Source organism: Pseudophryne corroboree, chromosome 1 (assembly GCF_028390025.1).
Source record: "Pseudophryne corroboree isolate aPseCor3 chromosome 1, aPseCor3.hap2, whole genome shotgun sequence".
In the NCBI taxonomy this organism is placed as follows: Eukaryota; Metazoa; Chordata; class Amphibia; order Anura; family Myobatrachidae; genus Pseudophryne; species Pseudophryne corroboree.
The window spans coordinates 247,001,039-247,022,599 of NC_086444.1; the positions used below are offsets into that span (position 1 = coordinate 247,001,039).

A 21,561-nucleotide genomic window follows, 5' to 3' on the forward strand; every position below is an offset into this window, starting at 1 on the left:
GATCCTCTACGTAACTAGACTCCGTGTTTCCTGCTCGTGAGTCTGGGGGAAATCAGCCTTCTGGTACGAATGTAAAACAGTTGTTTTAAGCACTTTGTGTGTTTTTTAAAATAAAAAAGGTTTTATGCACTATGGAGCGCCCCCTATAAATGTTCTATTGACAGATATCTTTTCTCCGGTGGAGTTCGGATTGTTTGAAGGGGAGCTGCGGTCCTGGAAATTATCACGAGGATCTAGTGCTTATCTGAGCATCAATAGAAGCTGCTGTGATTCTACTATAGAGACACACGTGTATAAGTGTATATATACACATTTTATATGTGCTAATACTCCGGACTGTATTAATCAGCGCTATATCATATCTGCTTTAATATATATATATATATATATATATATATATATATATATATATAGCTCCATGTAAGAAATGGCACTCAGAGTCGGCGTTATCAGCAAAGAACAAAACTGTATTGAAGTTGAGTACTTTCGGGGACAGCACCCCGTCCTCAGAACCTTACAGCAGATGAGACAGATCCAAAAATGACACACTTACCCACAATTTAAACCCCCTGGCTCCAATCCGCTCCGTTCAAGCCTCCCGCGCTACAGCTGGCGTCCGCGGCTGGGACCCGGCAAGCGTGACGTCCATCCGGCGGAAGTGGTCACGTCGTCATGGACACCCACAGGCTTGCGTGCCGCCCAGGGCAAGCAGCCTGCGTTCCAAAACGTCCGGCCTCTCTCGCGGCTGTCACTACACAGCCGGTCACATTACTGCAGCAATCACAGCGCTGATCACGGGGGTTTCGGACAGGAGATAGATAGAGCCCTGCACCCGAACATACACATAATAGTGACGTATATCAGTACAAAAAGACATTCAACTGTAAAAATACAGACATATAACATATAAATTAAAAAGACACGTACTAGCAGCAATGAAGTGGAAATTATCACCTCATGTACAGAGAGCAATCCTGATGATCAGAGAAAACTCTGTACACATGGGGGGACAGTGCAAAAGTCGTCAATCACAAGTACAAAATTCTAAACAATAGTACATGCCCATCGATCCACAAATGGACAACTCATGAGTACCATAACAAAAAATGCCACTAAATCTCATAGATACACAGCCACCCAGAGGAGAGAGGACATTTAATACAGCCGAACAAGGAACACAGAGGCTAAGTCAAACTATTCCAATTTATCTTATCATTAAGCCCACCTGGCTTAATAGTACCCAGCCTCACAATCCAACGGGCTTCTTTAAGCAATAACGACTTAGCTCTATCGCCCCCTCGAAGTGACACCGGTACATGATCAATCATGAAGTATCTAATATCCTCTAATTTATGCTTAAATTCTTTGAAATGACGAGGAACCGGTTGATCAATATCTTTGCCAGCTAATGATAAGCGTATCGCTGATCTATGTGCATTCATGCGTTCCTTGAACTTACGGGTGGTCTGTCCTACATAGAACAACCTACAAGGACAGACCACCACGTAAACCACAAACGACATGTTGCAGGTTAAGACAAACCTCATATCGTACATCTTATCTACATGTGGGTGTTTAAACTTGGTACATGGAACAATAAAAGGACAGGTAGTACAGTCGTTACATGAGTAACACCCAAAGGGTTTCCTATACACATTATGGGTCTGTGGTAGATTGCGACCTGTTATGTCCGTGTGGACAAGAAGATCTTTAAGGTTGCTACCTCGTCTAAAGGCCGCCACCGGTCTTTTGCCCCTAAACATATGGGAGTTCATTATCAGAGCTCACAATAGGCCACAGAGCTTTGGTGGCCTGTTTGATTACCGGACTTACCACTGTGTAGTCACTGGCCCATGGCAGGATCTGATCTTGATTCCTCATACGTGGGCTTAATAATTCAGATCTGGACATATTCAACACCCTAGACTTTTGAGCCAAAAGGGTCTTCCTCTCATAACCACGAACCAAAAATCTGTCAACAACTTTGTCCAGTTCCGAAGGAACCGTAGCAAAAGAAGTAGCAAATATTGTGAAAGCAAAAAAGATGGCTTTTAGGAAATATAAGCAGACACAAAATAATGAAGACAAATAGATATATCTTGTTAGACAGAAGGATACTAAGAAGGTAATCAGATGTGCAAAGGCACAAGCTGAGGAGAAAATGGCCCAGTCAGAGGGTAAAGGAGGCAAAACTTTTTTTAGGTATATAAGCGAAAGGAGAAAAACAAAAGGCGGAATAATAAAACTAAAGACAGACACTGGGAGTCTTGTTGAGGGAGACAATTTAATAGCAGATCATCTTAATAATTATTTTTGCTCAGTATTTACTACTGAAAGAGAGGGGAAGGGGCCACAGTTAAGTTTCAGGGATATTCAGGAAAATTACACAAGTACATTTACAGAGGAGAAGGTCCTAACAGAACTCTCAAAGCTGAAAGTGGACAAATCTATGGGGCCAGATGGGATACATCCAAGGATACTAAAAGAACTTAAAGAGGTGCTGGTAGCACCATTGACAGAATTATTCAACCAGTCATTAGCTACAGGAGTAATTCCAGAGGACTGGAAAAGAGCAAACGTAGTCCCACTGCACAAAAGTGGAAGCAAGGAAGAGACAAACAACTACAGACCAGTGAGTCTTACATCAGTAGTAGGGAAATTGATGGAAACACTCTTAAAAGAAAGAGTTGTAGATTATCTTAAATCTGGCAATTTACAGGATCCCAAACAGCATGGATTCACTGGGGGGAGATCATGTCAAACAAATCTTATTGACTTTTTTGACTGTGTGACTAAAGTGATGGATAAAGGTGGAGCCATGGATATAGCTTATCTAGACTTTAGTAAGGCTTTTGACACTCTTTCCACATCGCAGACTGCGAAATAAACTTGAAAGTTTGGGATTGGATATTAGGATTATTGAATGGATAAGATCTTGGTTGAAGGATAGAAAACAGAGAGTTGTGGTAAATGGAGTGCATTCACAGGAGGGAAATGTTACCAGTGGAGTACCCCAGGGATCTGTACTTGGACCAGTGCTTTTTAATATCTTTATTGGTGACATTGCAAATGGCATTAAAGGGAAAGTATGCCTTTTTGCAGATGACACAAAGGTATGCAACAGTGTAGACACACCAGGTGGGGTAAAACAAATGATTGAGGATCTAGGTAGACTAGAGGAATGGTCAAGAGTGTGGCAATTACAGTTTAATGCCAAAAAATGCAAAATCATGCACTTGGGTCTCAAAAATCCAAAGGCTAAATATAGTATTAATGGCACTATACTGGAAACTACTGAGGAGGAAAGGGATCTAGGAGTCACTATTTCAGATGACTTAAAGGCAGGTAAGCAATGTAACAAAGCAATGAGGAAGGCTAGTCAGATGCTTGGCTGCATTGGGAGAGGAATCAGCAGCAGAAAGAAGTAATAATGCCACTGTATAGGTCATTGGTACGGCCTCATCTAGAATACTGTGTTCAATTCTGGAGGCCATATCTTCAAAAGGATATTAATACATTAGAAACTGTACAAAGAAGGGCAACTAAAATGGTGCATGGATAACATCACAAAACATACCCAGAAAGACTAAGAAATCTCAATATGTATAGTTTGGAGCAGTGAAGGGAAAGGGGGGACATGATAGAAACTTTCAAATATATCAAGGGTTTTAACAAAGTCCAGGAGGGAACATTCTCCAAATGAAGAGAAGCAATAGGACACGAGGACATGCACTGAGACTGGAGGGGGTGGAGGTTCAGGGGAAATTTGCGGTAAAATTACTTCACAGAAAGGGTAGTGGACAAGTGGAATAGCCTCCCATCGGTAGTGGTAGAGGCTAAGACAGTAGAGCAATTTAAACATGCATGGGATAGACATAAGGATATCCTTACAAAGAAATAAGGATCAATTAAGGTTAGAGATTAAAAAAAAAAAAAAAGGGGCAGACTAGATGGGCCAAGTGGTTCTTATCTGTCGACAAATTCTATGTTTCTATGTAGCGATGTCACTAGAAATGCGAGCGACTCGCATCATTTGGGAGAGTGGTAAACCTTGTTTTAAAGCCGTCGGGTGGTGACTAGATGCTACCAGTAGCGTGTTTCTATCGGTCACTTTTGTGTATACCTCTGTGATGAATCGATTGTTAGATAGTATCACATGATCATCCAAGAAGTTCACATCCGTATTACTTGACGTATACGTGAACTTAATTGGAGTGTCCAACCCATTAATATCCACCATCATGTTTTCAAATTCATGTTGACCACCCGTCCATAACAGGAACACATCGTCTATGTAGCGCTTATAGAGTAGGATGTTCCCCCCCCCCCCCCGTACCGGCTATTTTGAAAGAACATCCGACTCTCAAGCGCAAACATAAACACATTTGCATAGGAAGGTGCTACGGGAGAACCCATAGCACACCCCCTTAGTTGCAAATAGAAACAACCATCAAAGATAAAATAATTCCGGCATAATGTCAACTCAAGCAATTGCATAAATAGGGCATGATCAAACTCCTCCTGCGGCACACACAACTGTATAAAACCCCTCATAGCATCAAGACCCCCCTCATGAGGAATACTGGTGTATAAACTACTAATGTCCAAACAACACAGTAAAGTTCCAGGTGGGACATCCTGAAAATCATCTAAAAGCTTCAAAAAAGTAGTAGTATCTTTGAGGAAAGTGTCCTGAGCCATGAGATGGGGTTGTAGTACACAGTCCAACAGCTGAGAGACAGTCGTGTATAGAGAATCTCTGGCCGAAATGATCGGCCTTCCAGGGGGTTTCTGGCTATCCTTATGTAATTTGGGAATCGTATAGAGTACTGGGACTCTAGGGTACTTCACACATAGTACTTCAAAGATCTTACTAGTAATTTTGTGACTTTGAACTGCCTCTTTGAGAATAGCAAACAGTTCACTCTGAAATTTAGCAGTGGGGTCGTTCTGTAATTTCTTGTATACAGATTGATCAGAAAGTTGCGACATTACTTCATTTTTATAGTCCCCCAAGTTTTGGATGACTATAGCGCCCCCCTTATCTGCAGGCCTAATCGTAATGTCCTCATAGGATTTAAGCTGTTGTAATGCCCTAAACACAGACTTAGATAGATTAGGTCTAATTTGATGTGGTACCTGAGTAAATTTATTAACAGATTCATCCAATAATCTGCTAAATGTTCTAATGGATGGATTATTTGAAACAGGGTCAAATGTAGATCTGGATGATTTTTTCAAAAACGAAGAAAAAACTGGGTTACCGCTATCAAATTGCTTCCCATGAAAATGTTCTTTAAGTCTCAGTTTGCGTGAAAACTGATGAAGATCCCGCTTCCAATTAAACTCATTGAAGAAATTTGTAGGTACAAAACTAAGGCCCCTATTGAGGGCTTGTAGTTCTAGCTGGGTTAGGGTCCTATCCGAGAGATTGAAGATTAAGTTTTCTTCTTGTCTTGTACTTTTCTGGTCCCTCTGGTTCTGGCCACCCCTGCGGGTGGGAGGTCGTCTTTGATCTTTGACGTGTCCTTTTTTGCTGCACCTAAAGGGACTGCATCAGACCTCTTACCCTCATCAGATTCGGAGACCACAAAATCACTATCAGTACTCGATCTAATTTCAGTATTACATTGATTAGATCTATTCCTCTGCCATGGTCTACGTTTAGACAAGGAAAGAGAATTACCTTGATTGCCACCCCCGGCAAGCCAATTATATACACGATTCTCATCGTAGTCGGCATCCACTGCAAACCTTTTGCTCCTCTTAAACTTCAGGAGCTCCCTACGGTATTGGTCACACTGGGATTCCAGTCTCTGCAGCCAATTGCAACTGGTGTCCTCCTCCAGCGTATTCTTATGCTCTCTCTCATAGGTGGCAATTTTCTGTCTTGTGATGTGTAATTCTCTGTTTGCCTCTTCACTCACTAAGATAATGAGGTCGAAGGCACACTTATTGAGTATGGCAACCCATTTACGGACAAAGTCTGGGTTGTTACATCCTATTGTGGGGACATTTCTCACCCTAAACCCCCGAGGGATTTTCCGGTCTCTGTAATAATCAGATAGAGAAATGCTATGCAGTAAAAAATCAATTTCACAGCGTTTTAATCTCAATAACTGGCGATATACATCATCCGCATTAAACGCCACATCATCCACTGATAGCACTTCTTTAGACAAAATTCTTTCCACTTCAGTACTGCTAAAACTAAAAGTCTCTCCCAAAGGGGTCGCAGTGGCTCCAATGCCACCAAAATGGTCTGCAAGAGCTGGGCTGGCTATATCCGGCTCCAGCATCACAGCAAATCCACCAAAAAATAAGAATTTACTTACCGATAATTCTATTTCTCGGAGTCCGTAGTGGATGCTGGGGTTCCTGAAAGGACCATGGGGAATAGCGGCTCCGCAGGAGACAGGGCACAAAAAGTAAAGCTTTTCCAGATCAGGTGGTGTGCACTGGCTCCTCCCCCTATGACCCTCCTCCAGACTCCAGTTAGGTACTGTGCCCGGACGAGCGTACACAATAAGGGAGGATTTTGAATCCCGGGTAAGACTCATACCAGCCACACCAATCACACCGTACAACTTGTGATCTAAACCCAGTTAACAGTATGATAACAGAGGAGCCTCTGAAAGATGGCTCCCTAAACAATAACCCGAATTAGTTAACAATAACTATGTACAAGTATTGCAGATAATCCGCACTTGGGATGGGCGCCCAGCATCCACTACGGACTCCGAGAAATAGAATTATCGGTAAGTAAATTCTTATTTTCTCTATCGTCCTAGTGGATGCTGGGGTTCCTGAAAGGACCATGGGGATTATACCAAAGCTCCCAAACGGGCGGGAGAGTGCGGATGACTCTGCAGCACCGAATGAGAGAACTCCAGGTCCTCCTTTGCCAGGGTATCAAATTTGTAGAATTTTACAAACGTGTTCTCCCCTGACCACGTAGCTGCTCGGCAGAGTTGTAATGCCGAGACCCCTCGGGCAGCCGCCCAAGATGAGCCCACCTTCCTTGTGGAATGGGCCTTAACAGATTTAGGCTGTGGCAGGCCTGCCACAGAATGTGCAAGTTGAATTGTGTTACAAATCCAACGAGCAATCGACTGCTTAGAAGCAGGCGCACCCAACTTGTTGGGTGCATACAGTATAAACAGCGAGTCAGATTTTCTGACTCCAGCCGTCCTTGAAATGTATATTTTTAAAGCTCTGACAACGTCCAACAACTTGGAGTCCTCCAAGTCGCTTGTAGCCGCAGGCACTACAATAGGCTGGTTCAGGTGAAACGCTGATACCACCTTAGGGAGAAAATGCGGACGCGTCCGCAGCTCTGCCCTATCCGAATGGAAAATTAAATAAGGGCTTTTATAAGATAAAGCCGCCAGTTCAGATACTCTCCTGGCGGACGCCAGGGCCAGTAACATAGTCACTTTCCATGTGAGATATTTCAAATCCACATTTTTTAGTGGTTCAAACCAATGGGATTTGAGGAAATCTAAAACTACATTTAGATCCCACGGTGCCACCGGAGGCACCACAGGAGGCTGTATATGCAGTACTCCTTTGACAAAAGTCTGGACCTCAGGAACTGAGGCCAATTCTTTTTGGAAGAATATTGACAGGGCCGAAATTTGAACCTTAATAGATCCCAATTTGAGACCCATAGACAATCCTGATTGCAGGAAATGTAGGAAACGACCCAGTTGAAATTCCTCCGTCGGAGCACTCCGTTCCTCGCACCACGCAACATATTTCCGCCAAATGCGGTGATAATGCTTCGCGGTGACTTCCTTTCTTGCCTTAATCAAGGTAGGAATGACTTCTTCTGGAATGCCTTTTCCTTTTAGGATCTGGCGTTCAACCGCCATGCCGTCAAACGCAGCCGCGGTAAGTCTTGGAATAGACACGGTCCCTGCTGAAGCAGGTCCTGTCTTAGAGGTAGAGGCCACGGATCGTCCGTGACCATCTCTTGAAGTTCCGGGTACCAAGACCTTCTTGGCCAATCCGGAGCCACTAGTATCGTTCTTACTCCGCTTTGCCGTATGATTCTCAATACCTTTGGTATGAGAGGCAGAGGAGGAAACACATACACCGACTGGTACACCCAAGGTGTTACCAGCGCGTCCACAGCTATTGCCTGCGGATCTCTTGACCTGGCGCAATACCTGTCCAGTTTTTTGTTGAGGCGAGACGCCATCATGTACACCATTGGTCTTTCCCAACGGTTTATTAGCATGTGGAAAACTTCTGGATGAAGTCCCCACTCTCCCGGGTGAAGATCGTGTCTGCTGAGGAAGTCTGCTTCCCAGTTGTCCACTCCCGGGATGAACACTGCTGACAGTGCTATCACGTGATTCTCCGCCCAGAGAAGGATCCTGGCAGCTTCTGCCATTGCACTCCTGCTTCTTGTGCCGCCCTGTCTGTTTACATGGGCGACTGCCGTGATGTTGTCCGACTGGATCAACACCGGTCTTCCTTGAAGCAGAGGTTCCGCCTGGCTTAGAGCATTGTAGATTGCTCTTAGTTCCAGAATGTTTATGTGAAGAGACTTTTCCAGGCTCGACCACACTCCCTGGAAGTTTCTTCCTTGTGTGACTGCTCCCCAGCCTCTCAGGCTGGCGTCCGTGGTCACCAGGATCCAATCCTGTATGCCGAATCTGCGGCCCTCCAATAGATGAGCCCTCTGCAACCACCACAGAAGAGATACCCTTGTCCTTGGAGACAGGGTTATCCGCAGGTGCATCTGAAGATGCGTGCATTGATGTACAGACACCTTTCCTGGTTTTAGGAGATTCCTGACCAGGTCGGATAACTCCTTGGCTTTTTCCTCGGGAAGAAAAACCTTTTTCTGAACCGTGTCCAGAATCATCCCTAGGAACAGCAGACGAGTTGTCGGCATTAATTGGGATTTTGGAATATTCAGAATCCATCCGTGCTGCTTTAGCACCTCTTGAGATATTGCTAATCCCATCTCTAGCTGTTCTCTGGACCTTGCCCTTATTAGGAGATCGTCCAAGTATGGGATAATTAATACGCCTTTTCTTCGAAGAAGAATCATCATCTCGGCCATTACCTTTGTAAAGACCCGAGGTGCCGTGGACAAACCAAACGGCAGCGTCTGAAACTGATAGTGACAGTTTTGTACAACGAACCTGAGGTACCCCTGGTGTGAGGGGTAAATTGGAACGTGGAGATACGCATCCTTGATGTCCAAGGATACCATAAAGTCCCCTTCTTCCAGGTTCGCTATCACTGCTCTGAGTGACTCCATCTTGAACTTGAACTTCTTTATGTACAGGTTCAAGGACTTCAGATTTAGAATAGGCCTTACCGAGCCATCCGGCTTCAGTACCACAAATAGAGTGGAATAATACCCCTTCCCTTGTTGTAGAAGAGGTACCTTGACTATCACCTGCTGAGAGTACAGCTTGTGAATGGCTTCCAAAACAGTCTCCCTTTCGGAAGGGGACGTTGGTAAAGCCGACTTCAGGAAACGGCGAGGTGGATCTGTCTCTAATTCCAACCTGTACCCCTGAGATATTATCTGCAGGATCCAGGGATCTACCTGCGAGTGAGCCCACTGCGCGCTGTAATTTTTGAGACGACCTCCCACCGTCCCCGAGTCCGCTTGAGAAGCCCCAGCGTCATGCTGAGGCTTTTGTAGAAGCCGGGGAGGGCTTCTGTTCCTGGGAAGGAGCTGCCTGTTGCTGTTTCTTCCCTCGACCTCTGCCTCGTGGCAGATATGAATAGCCCTTTGCTCTCTTATTTTTAAAGGAACGAAAGGGCTGCGGTTGAAAAGTCGGTGCCTTTTTCTGTTGGGGAGTGACTTGAGGTAGAAAGGTGGATTTCCCGGCTGTAGCCGTGGCCACCAAATCTGATAGACCGACTCCAAATAACTCCTCCCCTTTATACGGCAAAACTTCCATATGCCGTTTTGAATCCGCATCGCCTGTCCACTGTCGCGTCCATAAAGCTCTTCTGGCCGAAATGGACATAGCACTTACCCGTGATGCCAGTGTGCAGATATCCCTCTGTGCATCACGCATATAAAGAAATGCATCCTTTATTTGTTCTAACGACAGTAAAATATTGTCCCTGTCCAGGGTATCAATATTTTCAATCAGGGACTCTGACCAAACTACCCCAGCACTGCACATCCAGGCAGTCGCTATAGCTGGTCGTAGTATAACACCTGCATGTGTGTATATACTTTTTTGGATATTTTCCATCCTCCTATCTGATGGATCTTTAAGTGCGGCCGTCTCAGGAGAAGGTAACGCCACTTGTTTTGATAAGCGTGTTAGCGCCTTGTCCACCCTAGGAGGTGTTTCCCAGCGCTCCCTAACCTCTGGCGGGAAAGGGTATAATGCCAATAATTTCTTTGAAATTATCAGCTTTTTATCAGGGGCAACCCACGCTTCATCACACACGTCATTTAATTCTTCTGATTCAGGAAAAACTATAGGTAGTTTTTTCACACCCCACATAATACCCTGTTTAGTGGTACCTGTAGTATCAGCTAAATGTAACGCCTCCTTCATTGCCAAAATCATATAACGTGTGGCCCTACTGGAAAATACGGTTGATTCGTCACCGTCACCACTGGAATCAGTGCCTGTGTCTGGGTCTGTGTCGACCGACTGAGGCAAAGGGCGTTTTACAGCCCCTGACGGTGTTTGAGGCGCCTGGACAGGCACTAATTGATTGTCCGGCCGCCTCATGTCGTCAAACGACTGCTTTAGCGTGTTGACACTATCCCGTAATTCCATAAATAAAGGCATCCATTCTGGTGTCGACCCCCTAGGAGGTGACATCCCCATATTTGGCAATTGCTCCGCCTCCACACCAATATCGTCCTCATACATGTCGACACACACGTACCGACACACAGCAGACACACAGGGAATGCTCTAAACGAAGACAGGACCCACTAGCCCTTTGGGGAGACAGAGGGAGAGTCTGCCAGCACACACCAAAAAGCGCTATATATGACAGGGATAGCCTTATAATAAGTGCTCCCTTATAGCTGCTTTATATATATCAAGATATTGCCATTAAATTTGCCCCCCCTCTCTGTTTTACCCTGTTTCTGTAGTGCAGTGCAGGGGAGAGACCTGGGAGCCGTCCTGACCAGCGGAGCTGTGAGAGGAAATGGCGCCGTGTGCTGAGGAGATAGGCCCCGCCCCTTTTTCGGCGGGCTCGTCTCCCGCTATTTTGTGAATACAGGCAGGGGTTAAATATCTCCATATAGCCTCTGGGGGCTATATGTGAGGTATTTTTAGCCTTTATATAGGTTTACATTTGCCTCCCAGGGCGCCCCCCCCCCCAGCGCCCTGCACCCTCAGTGACTGCGTGTGAAGTGTGCTGAGAGGAAAATGGCGCACAACTGCAGTGCTGTGCGCTACCTTTAGAAGACTGCAGGAGTCTTCAGCCGCCGATTCTGGACCTCTTCTTACTTCAGCATCTGCAAGGGGGCCGGCGGCGCGGCTCCGGTGACCATCCAGGCTGTACCTGTGATCGTCCCTCTGGAGCTGATGTCCAGTAGCCAAGAAGCCAATCCATCCTGCACGCAGGTGAGTTCACTTCTTCTCCCCTCTGTCCCTCGTTGCAGTGATCCTGTTGCCAGCAGGAATCACTGTAAAATAAAAAACCTAAGCTAAACTTTCTCTAAGCAGCTCTTTATGAGAGCCACCTAGAATTGCACCCTTCTCGGCCGGGCACAAAAATCTAACTGGAGTCTGGAGGAGGGTCATAGGGGGAGGAGCCAGTGCACACCACCTGATCTGGAAAAGCTTTACTTTTTGTGCCCTGTCTCCTGCGGAGCCGCTATTCCCCATGGTCCTTTCAGGAACCCCAGCATCCACTAGGACGATAGAGAAAACAGAATAAATACGTCCAACACAGTGTAGGTAGAGGAATACAGTCTCTAGAGGGTAACAGTGGTACAAACGGAACAGGTGCCCTGCAACATGTGCTATGCAGCACAATCACATAAACCCATATATTGCCGGCACTCACTTGACCTGAACAGCATGCCCTGGTGCAGCATAATCCGATTTACAGCTCCATGTAAGAAATGGCACTCAGAGTCGGCGTTATCAGCAAAGAACAAAACTGTATTGAAGTTGAGTACTTTCGGGGACAGCACCCCGTCCTCAGAACCTTACAGCAGATGAGACAGACACAAAAATGACACACTTACCCACAATTTAAACCCCCTGGCTCCAATCCGCTCCGTTCAAGCCTCCCGCGCTACATCTGGCGTTTGTTATGGTACTCATGAGTTGTCCATTTGTGGATCGATGGGCATGTAACTATTGTTTAGAATTTTGTACTTGTGACAGGTCTGGTGCAGTCCCTTTAGGTGCAGCAAAAAAGGACACGTCAAAGATCAAAGACGACCTCCCACCCGCAGGGGTGGCCAGAACCAGAGGGACCAGAAAAGTACAAGACAAGAAGAAAACTTAATCTTCAATCTCTCGGATCAGACCCTAACCCAGCTAGAACTACAAGTCCTCAATAGGGGCCTTAGTTTTGTACCTACAAATTTCTTCAATGAGTTTAATTGGAAGCGGGATATTCATCAGTTTTCACGCAAACTGAGACTTAAAGAACATTTTCATGGGAAGCAATTTGATAGCGGTAACCCAGTTTTTTCTTCTTTTTGAAAAAATCATCCAGATCTACATTTGACCCTGTTTCAAATAATCCATCCATTAGAACATTTAGCAGATTATTGGATGAATCTGTTAATAAATTTACTCAGGTACCACATCAAATTAGACCGAATCTATCGAAGTCTGAGTTTAGGGCATTACAACAGCTTAAATCCTATGAGGACATTACGATTAGGCCTGCAGATAAGGGGGGCGCTATAGTCGTCCAAAATTTGGGGGACTATAAAAATGAAGTAATGTCGCAACTTTCTGATCAATCTGTATACAAGAAATTACAGAACGACCCCACTGCTAAATTTCAGAGTGAACGGTTTGCTATTCTCAAAGAGGCAGTTCAAAGTCACAAAATTACTAGTAAGATCTTTGAAGTACTATGTGTGAAGTACCCTAGAGTCCCAGTACTCTATACGAATCCCAAATTACATAAGGATAGCCAGAAACCCCCTGGAAGGCCGATCATTTCGGCCAGAGATTCTCTATACATGACTGTCTCTCAGCTGTTGGACTGTGTACTACAACCCCATCTCATGGCTCAGGACACTTTCCTCAAAGATACTACTACTTTTTTGAAGCTTTTAGATGATTTTCAGGATGTCCCACCTGGAACTTTACTGTGCTGTTTGGACATTAGTAGTTTATACACCAGTATTCCTCATGAGGGGGGTCTTGATGCTATGAGGGGTTTTATACAGTCGTGTGTGCCGCAGGAGGAGTTTGATCATGCCCTATTTATGCAATTGCTTGAGTTGACATTATGCCGGAATTATTTTATCTTTGATGGTTGTTTCTATTTGCAACTAAGGGGGTGTGCTATGGGTTCTCCCGTAGCACCTTCCTATGCAAATGTGTTTATGTTTGCGCTTGAGAGTCGGATGTTCCTCCAAAATAGCCGGTACGGGGGGGGAACATCCTACTCTATAAGCGCTACATAGACGATGTGTTCCTGTTATGGACGGGTGGTCAACATGAATTTGAAAACATGATGGTGGATATTAATGGGTTGGACACTCCAATTAAGTTCACGTATACGTCAAGTAATACGGATGTGAACTTCTTGGATGTTCATGTGATACTAACAATCGATTCATCACAGAGGTATACACAAAAGTGACCGATAGAAACACGCTACTGGTAGCATCTAGTCACCACCCGACGGCTTTAAAACAAGGTTTACCACTCTCCCAAATGATGCGAGTCGCTCGCATTTCTAGTGATGTCGCTACGGTTCCTTCGGAACTGGACAAAGTTGTTGACAGATTTTTGGTTCGTGGTTATGAGAGGAAGACCCTTTTGGCTCAAAAGTCTAGGGTGTTGAATATGTCCAGATCTGAATTATTAAGCCCACGTATGAGGAATCAAGATCAGATCCTGCCATGGGCCAGTGACTACACAGTGGCAAGTTCGGTAATCAAACAGGCCACCAAAGCTCTATGGCCTATTGTGAGCTCTGATAATGAACTCCCTATGTTTAGGGGCAAAAGACCGGTGGCGGCCTTTAGACGAGGTAGCAACCTTAAAGATCTTCTTGTCCACACGGACATAACAGGTCGCAATCTACCACAGACCCCTAATGTGTATAGGAAACCCTTTGGGTGTTACTCATGTAACGACTGTACTACCTGTCGTTTTATTGTTCCATGTACCAAGTTTAAACACCCACATGTAGATAAGATGTACGATATGAGGTTTGTCTTAACCTGCAAGATGTCGTTTGTGGTTTACGTGGTGGTCTGTCCTTGTGGGTTGTTCTATGTACCAAGTGTGCCAAGATACCGGTGCGTCTCCGCTGTAAGTACCCGGGAACCAGGCCACGGGAGTATACAGCGCCACAGAGGGGAGGTGATGGAGCCGCAGCACAACATGTCCTAAGGACATAAAAGTGCTGCTGCTCAGTCTTTAAAAAGCTTTCTTCTTCAATTCTTCAGGTCTGTCTAATGCAGCCCTCGCCTGTTAGTGACCTGCTATGCAGGCACCAACTTTAAAACTGGTTAACAAAACTGAGCTCCTGTGCACAGAGGAGGGGTTATATAGAGGAGGCGGGGCGATGCATCCTGGGAACAGTCAAAGTTTTTAGCCTGTTGGTGCTTCGGATCAAGATCCAACTCTACACCCCGATGTTATTCCCTGTGGAATACTACTGTACCCCGCTGCAGAAATACGATTTATAATTGAACAGTGATAATGAAATAACTGACACAGGTGTGCCAATAAGCAACATTCAGCACTTAATGTGTCAGCTTTGGGCAGTGCAGGAAGCTAGATGTCAGAATGCAGTGTCTTTTCCCACAACTTCAGCCTCAACACACTGACAGAACTTCAACCCTTCCCACATCCCCACTCACCTCGGCTGGATGCTGGACAATGTATAAACAAGTGGAAACGTGTATGGGATGAGCTGGCAGGAAAGGACACAGGCACACCTTCTCAGGACGGCTAGCAAGAACAAAAATCAGAATTAAAAAAAACACACAATGGTAAAAGTTACAAGGAATACAATAGTACAATAATCAGACATATTTGAATATCATTATTATTCTTTATGTGGCGCCACAAGGGATTCGCAGCGTCCAATTACAGAATACATAAACAAAACAGGTAAAACAGGAAAACAGTGACTTACAGTTCAATACAATATAGTACAAGTACAGGGTACATAAACATAGCTGCATCAGCAGACGACCCCGGTGACTGACACTGTGGATATATAATCAAATTCCTAAAAGTCAAAGCTTCACAATTTCTAATAACCTTATAAACATTGAATACAATATAGTACAAGTACAGGGTACATAAACATAGCTGCACCAGCAGACGACCCCGGTGACTGACACTGTGGATATATGGGGGTATATGCAATTGCGGTCAAATTCCCGAAATTGTCGAATTTCGGGTCATTTTCGACCAAAAAAAAAAATCGCCTATGCAATTCAGTGCTTTCCGACCAAAAAACGGACTTTCAAAATTCGACTTTTTGAAATTCGAATTTTTGCAAATTCGACTTTTCTGCAATGATACAAGTGCTGCAATTCGACCAAAGCATATTCAATTCAAGTTTGGAAATTCGACAGCAGTGCTTTTAGACAGCAAATTCGTCATTTTCAATCCGCCACACTATGGAGGGTGAAAACAAATAAAAAAATTTTAAACATGTTTTTTTTTGTGTTTTTTTTGGGGGAATAGCAGATCTATTTATATTAGAAGGGATTAGGTACTTTTTTTTTTTTTTTGGAGGCACAAATATTATTTATATATTTTTCAAAATATTATTTTTTTATTTTTTTTTTTTTTTATGCTGGAACGGTGAAATCATAAAAAAAAATGGCGTGGGGTCCCCCCTCCAAAGCATAACCAGCCTCGGGCTCTTCGAGCTGGTCCTGGTTCTAAAAATGCGGGGAAAAAATTGACAGGGGATCCCCCGTATTTTTAAAACCAGCACCAGGCTCTGCGCCTGGTGCTGGTGCCAAAAATACGGGGGACAAAAAGAGTAGGGGTCCCCCGTATTTTTAACACCAGCATCGGGCTCCACTAGCTGGACAGATAATGCCACAGCCGGGGGTCACTTTTATGCCGTGCCCTGCGGCCGTGGCATTAAATATCCAACTAGTCACCCCTGGCCGGGGTACCCTGGGGGAGTGGGGACCCCTTCAATCAAGGGGTCCCCCCCCCAGCCACCCAAGGGCCAGGGGTGAAGCCCGAGGCTGTCCCCCCCCATCCAATGGGCTGCGGATGGGGGGGCTGATAGCCTTTTGTGATAATAAAAAGATATTGTTTTTTCCAGTAGTACTACAAGTCCCAGCAAGCCTCCCCCGCAAGCTGGTACTTGGAGAACCACAAGTACCAGCATGCGGGAGAAAAACGGGCCCGCTGGTACCTGTAGTACTACTGGGAAAAAAATACCCAAATAAAAACAGGACACACACACCGTCGACAGTAAAACTTTATTTCATACGTCGACACACACATACTTACCTATGTTCACACGCCGACATCGGTCCTCTTCTCCATGTAGAATCCACGGATACCTGAAAAGAAAAGATCAATATACTCACCTCAGCCATGGTCCAGAGATAAATCCACGTACTTGGCAAAAAAACAAACCGAACACCCGCTCCATGCCGGACTGAAAGGGGTCCCATGCTGACACATGGGACACCTTTCCACGAATGAGACCTGTCAGTGACAGCTGTCACAGAAAGGTCTCTAAGCCAATCAGGAAGCGCAACTTCGTTGCGCTCACCTGATTGGCTGTGCGCTGTCTGTACTGTGACAGCACATCGCAAAGCCGCTCCATTACTTTCAATGGTGGGAACTTAGCGGCTAGCGGTAAGGTCACCCGCCGGTCAGCGGCTGACCGGCGGGTGACCCCACCGCTACCCGCAAAGTTCCCACCATTGAAAGTAATGGAGCGGCTTTGCGATGTGCTGTCACAGTACAGACAGCGCACAGCCAATCAGGTGAGCGCCACGGAAGTAGCGCTTCCTGATTGGCTGAAGGGACTTCAGTGACAGGAGTCACGTGATGTCCCGGCATTCGGGAGAAAGGGGTCTGATGTGAAAGCATTGGACCCCTTTCTAGTCCGGTATGGAGCGGGTATTTGCGTTTTCTTTTTTTTTTACAAGTACGTGGATTTATCTCTCTGGACGTGGATTTATCTCTGGACGCTGGAAGGTGAGTATCATTTTTTTAACAGGTACCCTCGGATCGTCGGAGACCGTGGCAGTCGGCGTGTCAACATAGGTAAGTATGTGTGTGTCGGTAGTGTGTAATAAAGTTTTACTGTCACGGTGTGTGTGTCCTGTTTTATTTGGGGTATTTTTTTCCCAGTAGTACTACAGGTACCAGCGGGCCCGTTTTTCTCCCGCATGCTGGTACTTGTGGTTCTCCAAGTACCAGCTTGCGGGGGAGGCTTGCTGGGACTTGTAGTACTACTGGAAAAAACAATATATTTTTATTATCACAAAAGGCTATCAGCCCCCCCATCCGCAGTCCATTGGATGGGGGGGGACAGCCTCGGGCTTCACCCCTGGCCCTTGGGTGGCTGGGGGGGGACCCCTTGATTGAAGAGGTCCCCACTCCCCCAGGGTACCCCGGCCAGGGGTGACTAGTTGGATATTTAATGCCACGGCCGCAGGGCACGGCATAAAAGTGACCCCCGGCTGTGGCATTATCTGTCCAGCTAGTGGAGCCCGATGCTGGTGTTAAAAATACGGGGGACCCCTACTCTTTTTGTCCCCCGTATTTTTGGCACCAGCACCAGGCGCAGAGCCCGGTGCTGGTTTTAAAAATACGGGGGATCCCTGGCCAATTTTTCCCCGGATTTTTAGAACCAGGACCAGCTCGATGAGCCCGAGGCTGGTTATGCTTTGGAGGGGGGACCCCACGCCATTTTTTTTTCCGGGTTTTTCCCGTTTTTTACCGTTTTTTAAAATCGCGGCAAAATCCGCCAAATCGGCCGATTTTCGCCCGCGACTCTGGCGAATCCGTTTTTCATTGAATATGGTGAATTCCGGAAGCCACCTTCCGGAATTCACCTGGCGAATTTAGTCGAATTAAAAAACGGCGAAAAATTGCCGCGATTCGCCGTGAATTGCATATACCCCATAATCAAATACCTAAAAGTCAAAGCTTCACAATTTCTAATAACCTTATAAACATTACCCATCTATACTTATAATGTTTTAATGGTTGTGACTGTACATAGAAATATTCTTGGGTCTGTGTATGAACTATGGAGACATTTTTTCTGAATTTTGGTTTGTCTGTCTGTTTGTTGCGGCATCACGCACATACTACGGGATGAATTTTGATTGCGTTTGCACTACTGTATAGCTTAGTCACCAAGTTGGATGATCTCAATGTGACATCAGGGAGAGGAGCAATAAAGGAAAAAACAGACGCTTTACACTCAGCACATGCAGTGTGCAGGCTCCCCAAGTCCAAAATGACTGTATGTTCACATAGATATGTAATGGAATACATAGTAATTATCGGCATCCGGGATTAACGGGCGTCTACAAGACTTTCAATGAAATAAACCAAGCTTGTTATCAGTTCACTTGTTTCCTTTGCAACTTTGTACCAGTAGTTAGTGGATGGAATGGTTTCTTTAAAAAAAAATTATTTGTTACATTTGATTCCACTGCTTCTAAACATTTGTGCAATGAATAAAGAACAACGGATTGGGGGGAAAAATAAGAATTTACTCACCGGTAATTCTATTTCTCGTAGTCCGTAGTGGATGCTGGGACTCCGTAAGGACCATGGGGAATAGCGGCTCCGCAGGAGACTGGGCACAACTATAAAGAAAGCTTTAGGTCTAACTGGTGTGCACTGGCTCCTCCCACTATGACCCTCCTCCAGACTTCAGTTAGGATACTGTGCCCGGAAGAGCTGACACAAGAAGGAAGGATTTTGAATCCTGTGTAAGACTCATACCAGCCACACCAATCACACCGTATAACTCGTGATACTATACCCAGTTAACAGTATGATAACAACGGAGCCTCTCAATAGATGGCTCAACAATAACCCTTTAGTTAAGCAATAACTATATACAAGTATTGCAGACAATCCGCACTTGGGATGGGCGCCCAGCATCCACTACGGACTACGAGAAATAGAATTACCGGTGAGTAAATTCTTATTTTCTCTGACGTCCTAAGTGGATGCTGGGACTCCGTAAGGACCATGGGGATTATACCAAAGCTCCCAAACGGGCGGGAGTGTGCGGATGACTCTGCAGCACCGAATGGGCAAACTCTAGGTCCTCCTCAGCCAGGGTGTCAAACTTGTAGAATTTAGCGAACGTGTTTGACCCCGACCAAGTAGCTGCTCGGCAAAGTTGAAGAGCCGAGACCCCTCGGGCAGCCGCCCAAGAAGAGCCCACCTTCCTCGTGGAATGGGCTTTCACTGATTTAGGATGCGGCAGTCCAGCCGCAGAATGTGCAAGCTGAATCGTACTACAGATCCAGCGAGCAATAGTCTGCTTTGAAGCAGGTGCACCCAACTTGTTGGGCGCATACAGGATAAATAGCGAGTCAGTCTTTCTGACTCCAGCTGTCCTGGAAACATATATTTTCAGGGCCCTGACTACGTCCAACAACTTGGAAGCCTCCAAGTCTTTTGTAGCCGCAGGCACCACAATAGGTTGGTTCAGATGAAACGCTGATACCCCTTTAGGGAGAAACTGGGGACGAGTCCTCAATTCTGCCCTATCCATATGGAAAATCAGATAAGGGCTTTTACATGACAAAGCTGCCAATTCTGATACACGCCTGGCCGAAGCCAAGGCCAACAACATGACCACTTTCCACGTGAGATATTTCAAATCCACGGTTTTCAGTGGCTCAAACCAATGTGACTTTAGGAAATCCAACACCACGTTGAGATCCCAAGGTGCCACTGGAGGCACAAAAGGGGGCTAAATATGCAGCACTCCCTTAACAAAAGTCTGAACTTCAGGTAGTGAAGCCAGTTCTCTCTGGAAGAAAATCGATAGAGCCGAAATCTGGACCTTAATGGAACCCAATTTAAGGCCCATAGTCACCCCTGACTGTAGGAAGTGCAGGAAACGGCCCAGCTGAAATTCCTCTGTTGGGGCCTTCCTGGCCTCACACCACGCAACATATTTTCGCCATATGCGGTGATAATGGTTTGCGGTTACTTCTTTCCTAGCCTTAATCAGCGTAGGAATGACTTCCTCCGGAATGCCCATTTCCTTCAGGATCCGGTGTTCAACCGCCATGCCGTCAAACGCAGCCGCGGTAAGTCTTGGAACAGACAGGGCCCCTGCAGCAGCAGGTCTTGTCTGAGCGGTAGAGGCCATGGGTCCTCTGAGATCATTTCTTGAAGTTCCGGGTACCAAGCTCTTCTTGGCCAATCCGGAACAATGAGTATAGTTCTTACTCCTCTTCTCCGTATTATCCTCAGTACCTTTGGTATGAGAGGAAGAGGAGGGAACACATAAACCGACCGGTACACCCACGGTGTCACTAGAGCGTCCACAGCTATCGCCTGCGGGTCTCTTGACCTGGCGCAATACTTTTCTAGCTTTTTGTTTAGGCGGGACGCCATCATGTCCACCTGTGGCCTTTCCCAACGGTTTACAATCATTTGGAAGACTTCTGGATGAAGTCCCCACTCTCCCGGGTGGAGGTCGTGCCTGCTGAGGAAGTCTGCTTCCCAGTTGTCCACTCCCGGAATGAACACTGCTGACAGTGCTAACACGTGATTTTCCGCCCATCGGAGAATCCTTGTGGCTTCTGCCATTGCCGTCCTGCTTCTCGTGCCGCCCTGTCGGTTTACATGGACGACCGCCGTGATGTTGTCTGACTGGATCAGTACCGGCTGGTTTTGAAGCAGGGGTTTTGCCTGACTTAGGGCATTGTAAATGGCCCTTAGTTCCAGAATATTTATGTGCAGGGAAGTCTCCTGACTTGACCATAGTCCTTGGAAGTTTCTTCCCTGTGTGACTGCCCCCCAGCCTCGAAGGCTGGCATCCGTGGTCACCAGGACCCAGTCCTGTATGCCGAATCTGCGGCCCTCTTGAAGATGAGCACTCTGCAGCCACCACAGCAGAGACACCCTTGTCCTTGGAGACAGGGTTATCAGTCGATGCATCTGAAGATACGATCCGGACCACTTGTCCAACAGGTCCCACTAAAAGGTTCTTGCATGAAACCTGCCGAATGGAATCGCTTCGTAGGAAGCTACAATTTTTCCCAGGATCCGCGTGCAGTGATGCACCGACACCTGTTTTGGTTTTAGGAGGCCTCTGACTAGAGATGACAGCTCCTTGGCCTTCTCCTCCGGGAGAAACACTTTTTTCTGTTCTGTGTCCAGAACCATCCCCAGGAACAGTAGACGTGTCGTAGGGACC

The 21,561-nt window shown here is 45.9% G+C and overlaps 1 protein-coding gene across 2 annotated transcripts in view; it reads right to left on the reverse strand.

Moving 5' to 3' along the window:
* Nucleotides 1–21,561, reverse strand: part of DTWD2 (DTW domain containing 2) — a 686,623-nt gene that overhangs the window by 442,272 nt on the left and 222,790 nt on the right. For both annotated transcript variants that reach the window (XM_063964177.1, XM_063964178.1), the window contains exon 3: nucleotides 15,026–15,116. In XM_063964177.1, coding sequence (XP_063820247.1) covers nucleotides 15,026–15,116 — 91 coding nt within the window. The remainder of the gene's footprint in view (nucleotides 1–15,025; nucleotides 15,117–21,561) is intronic.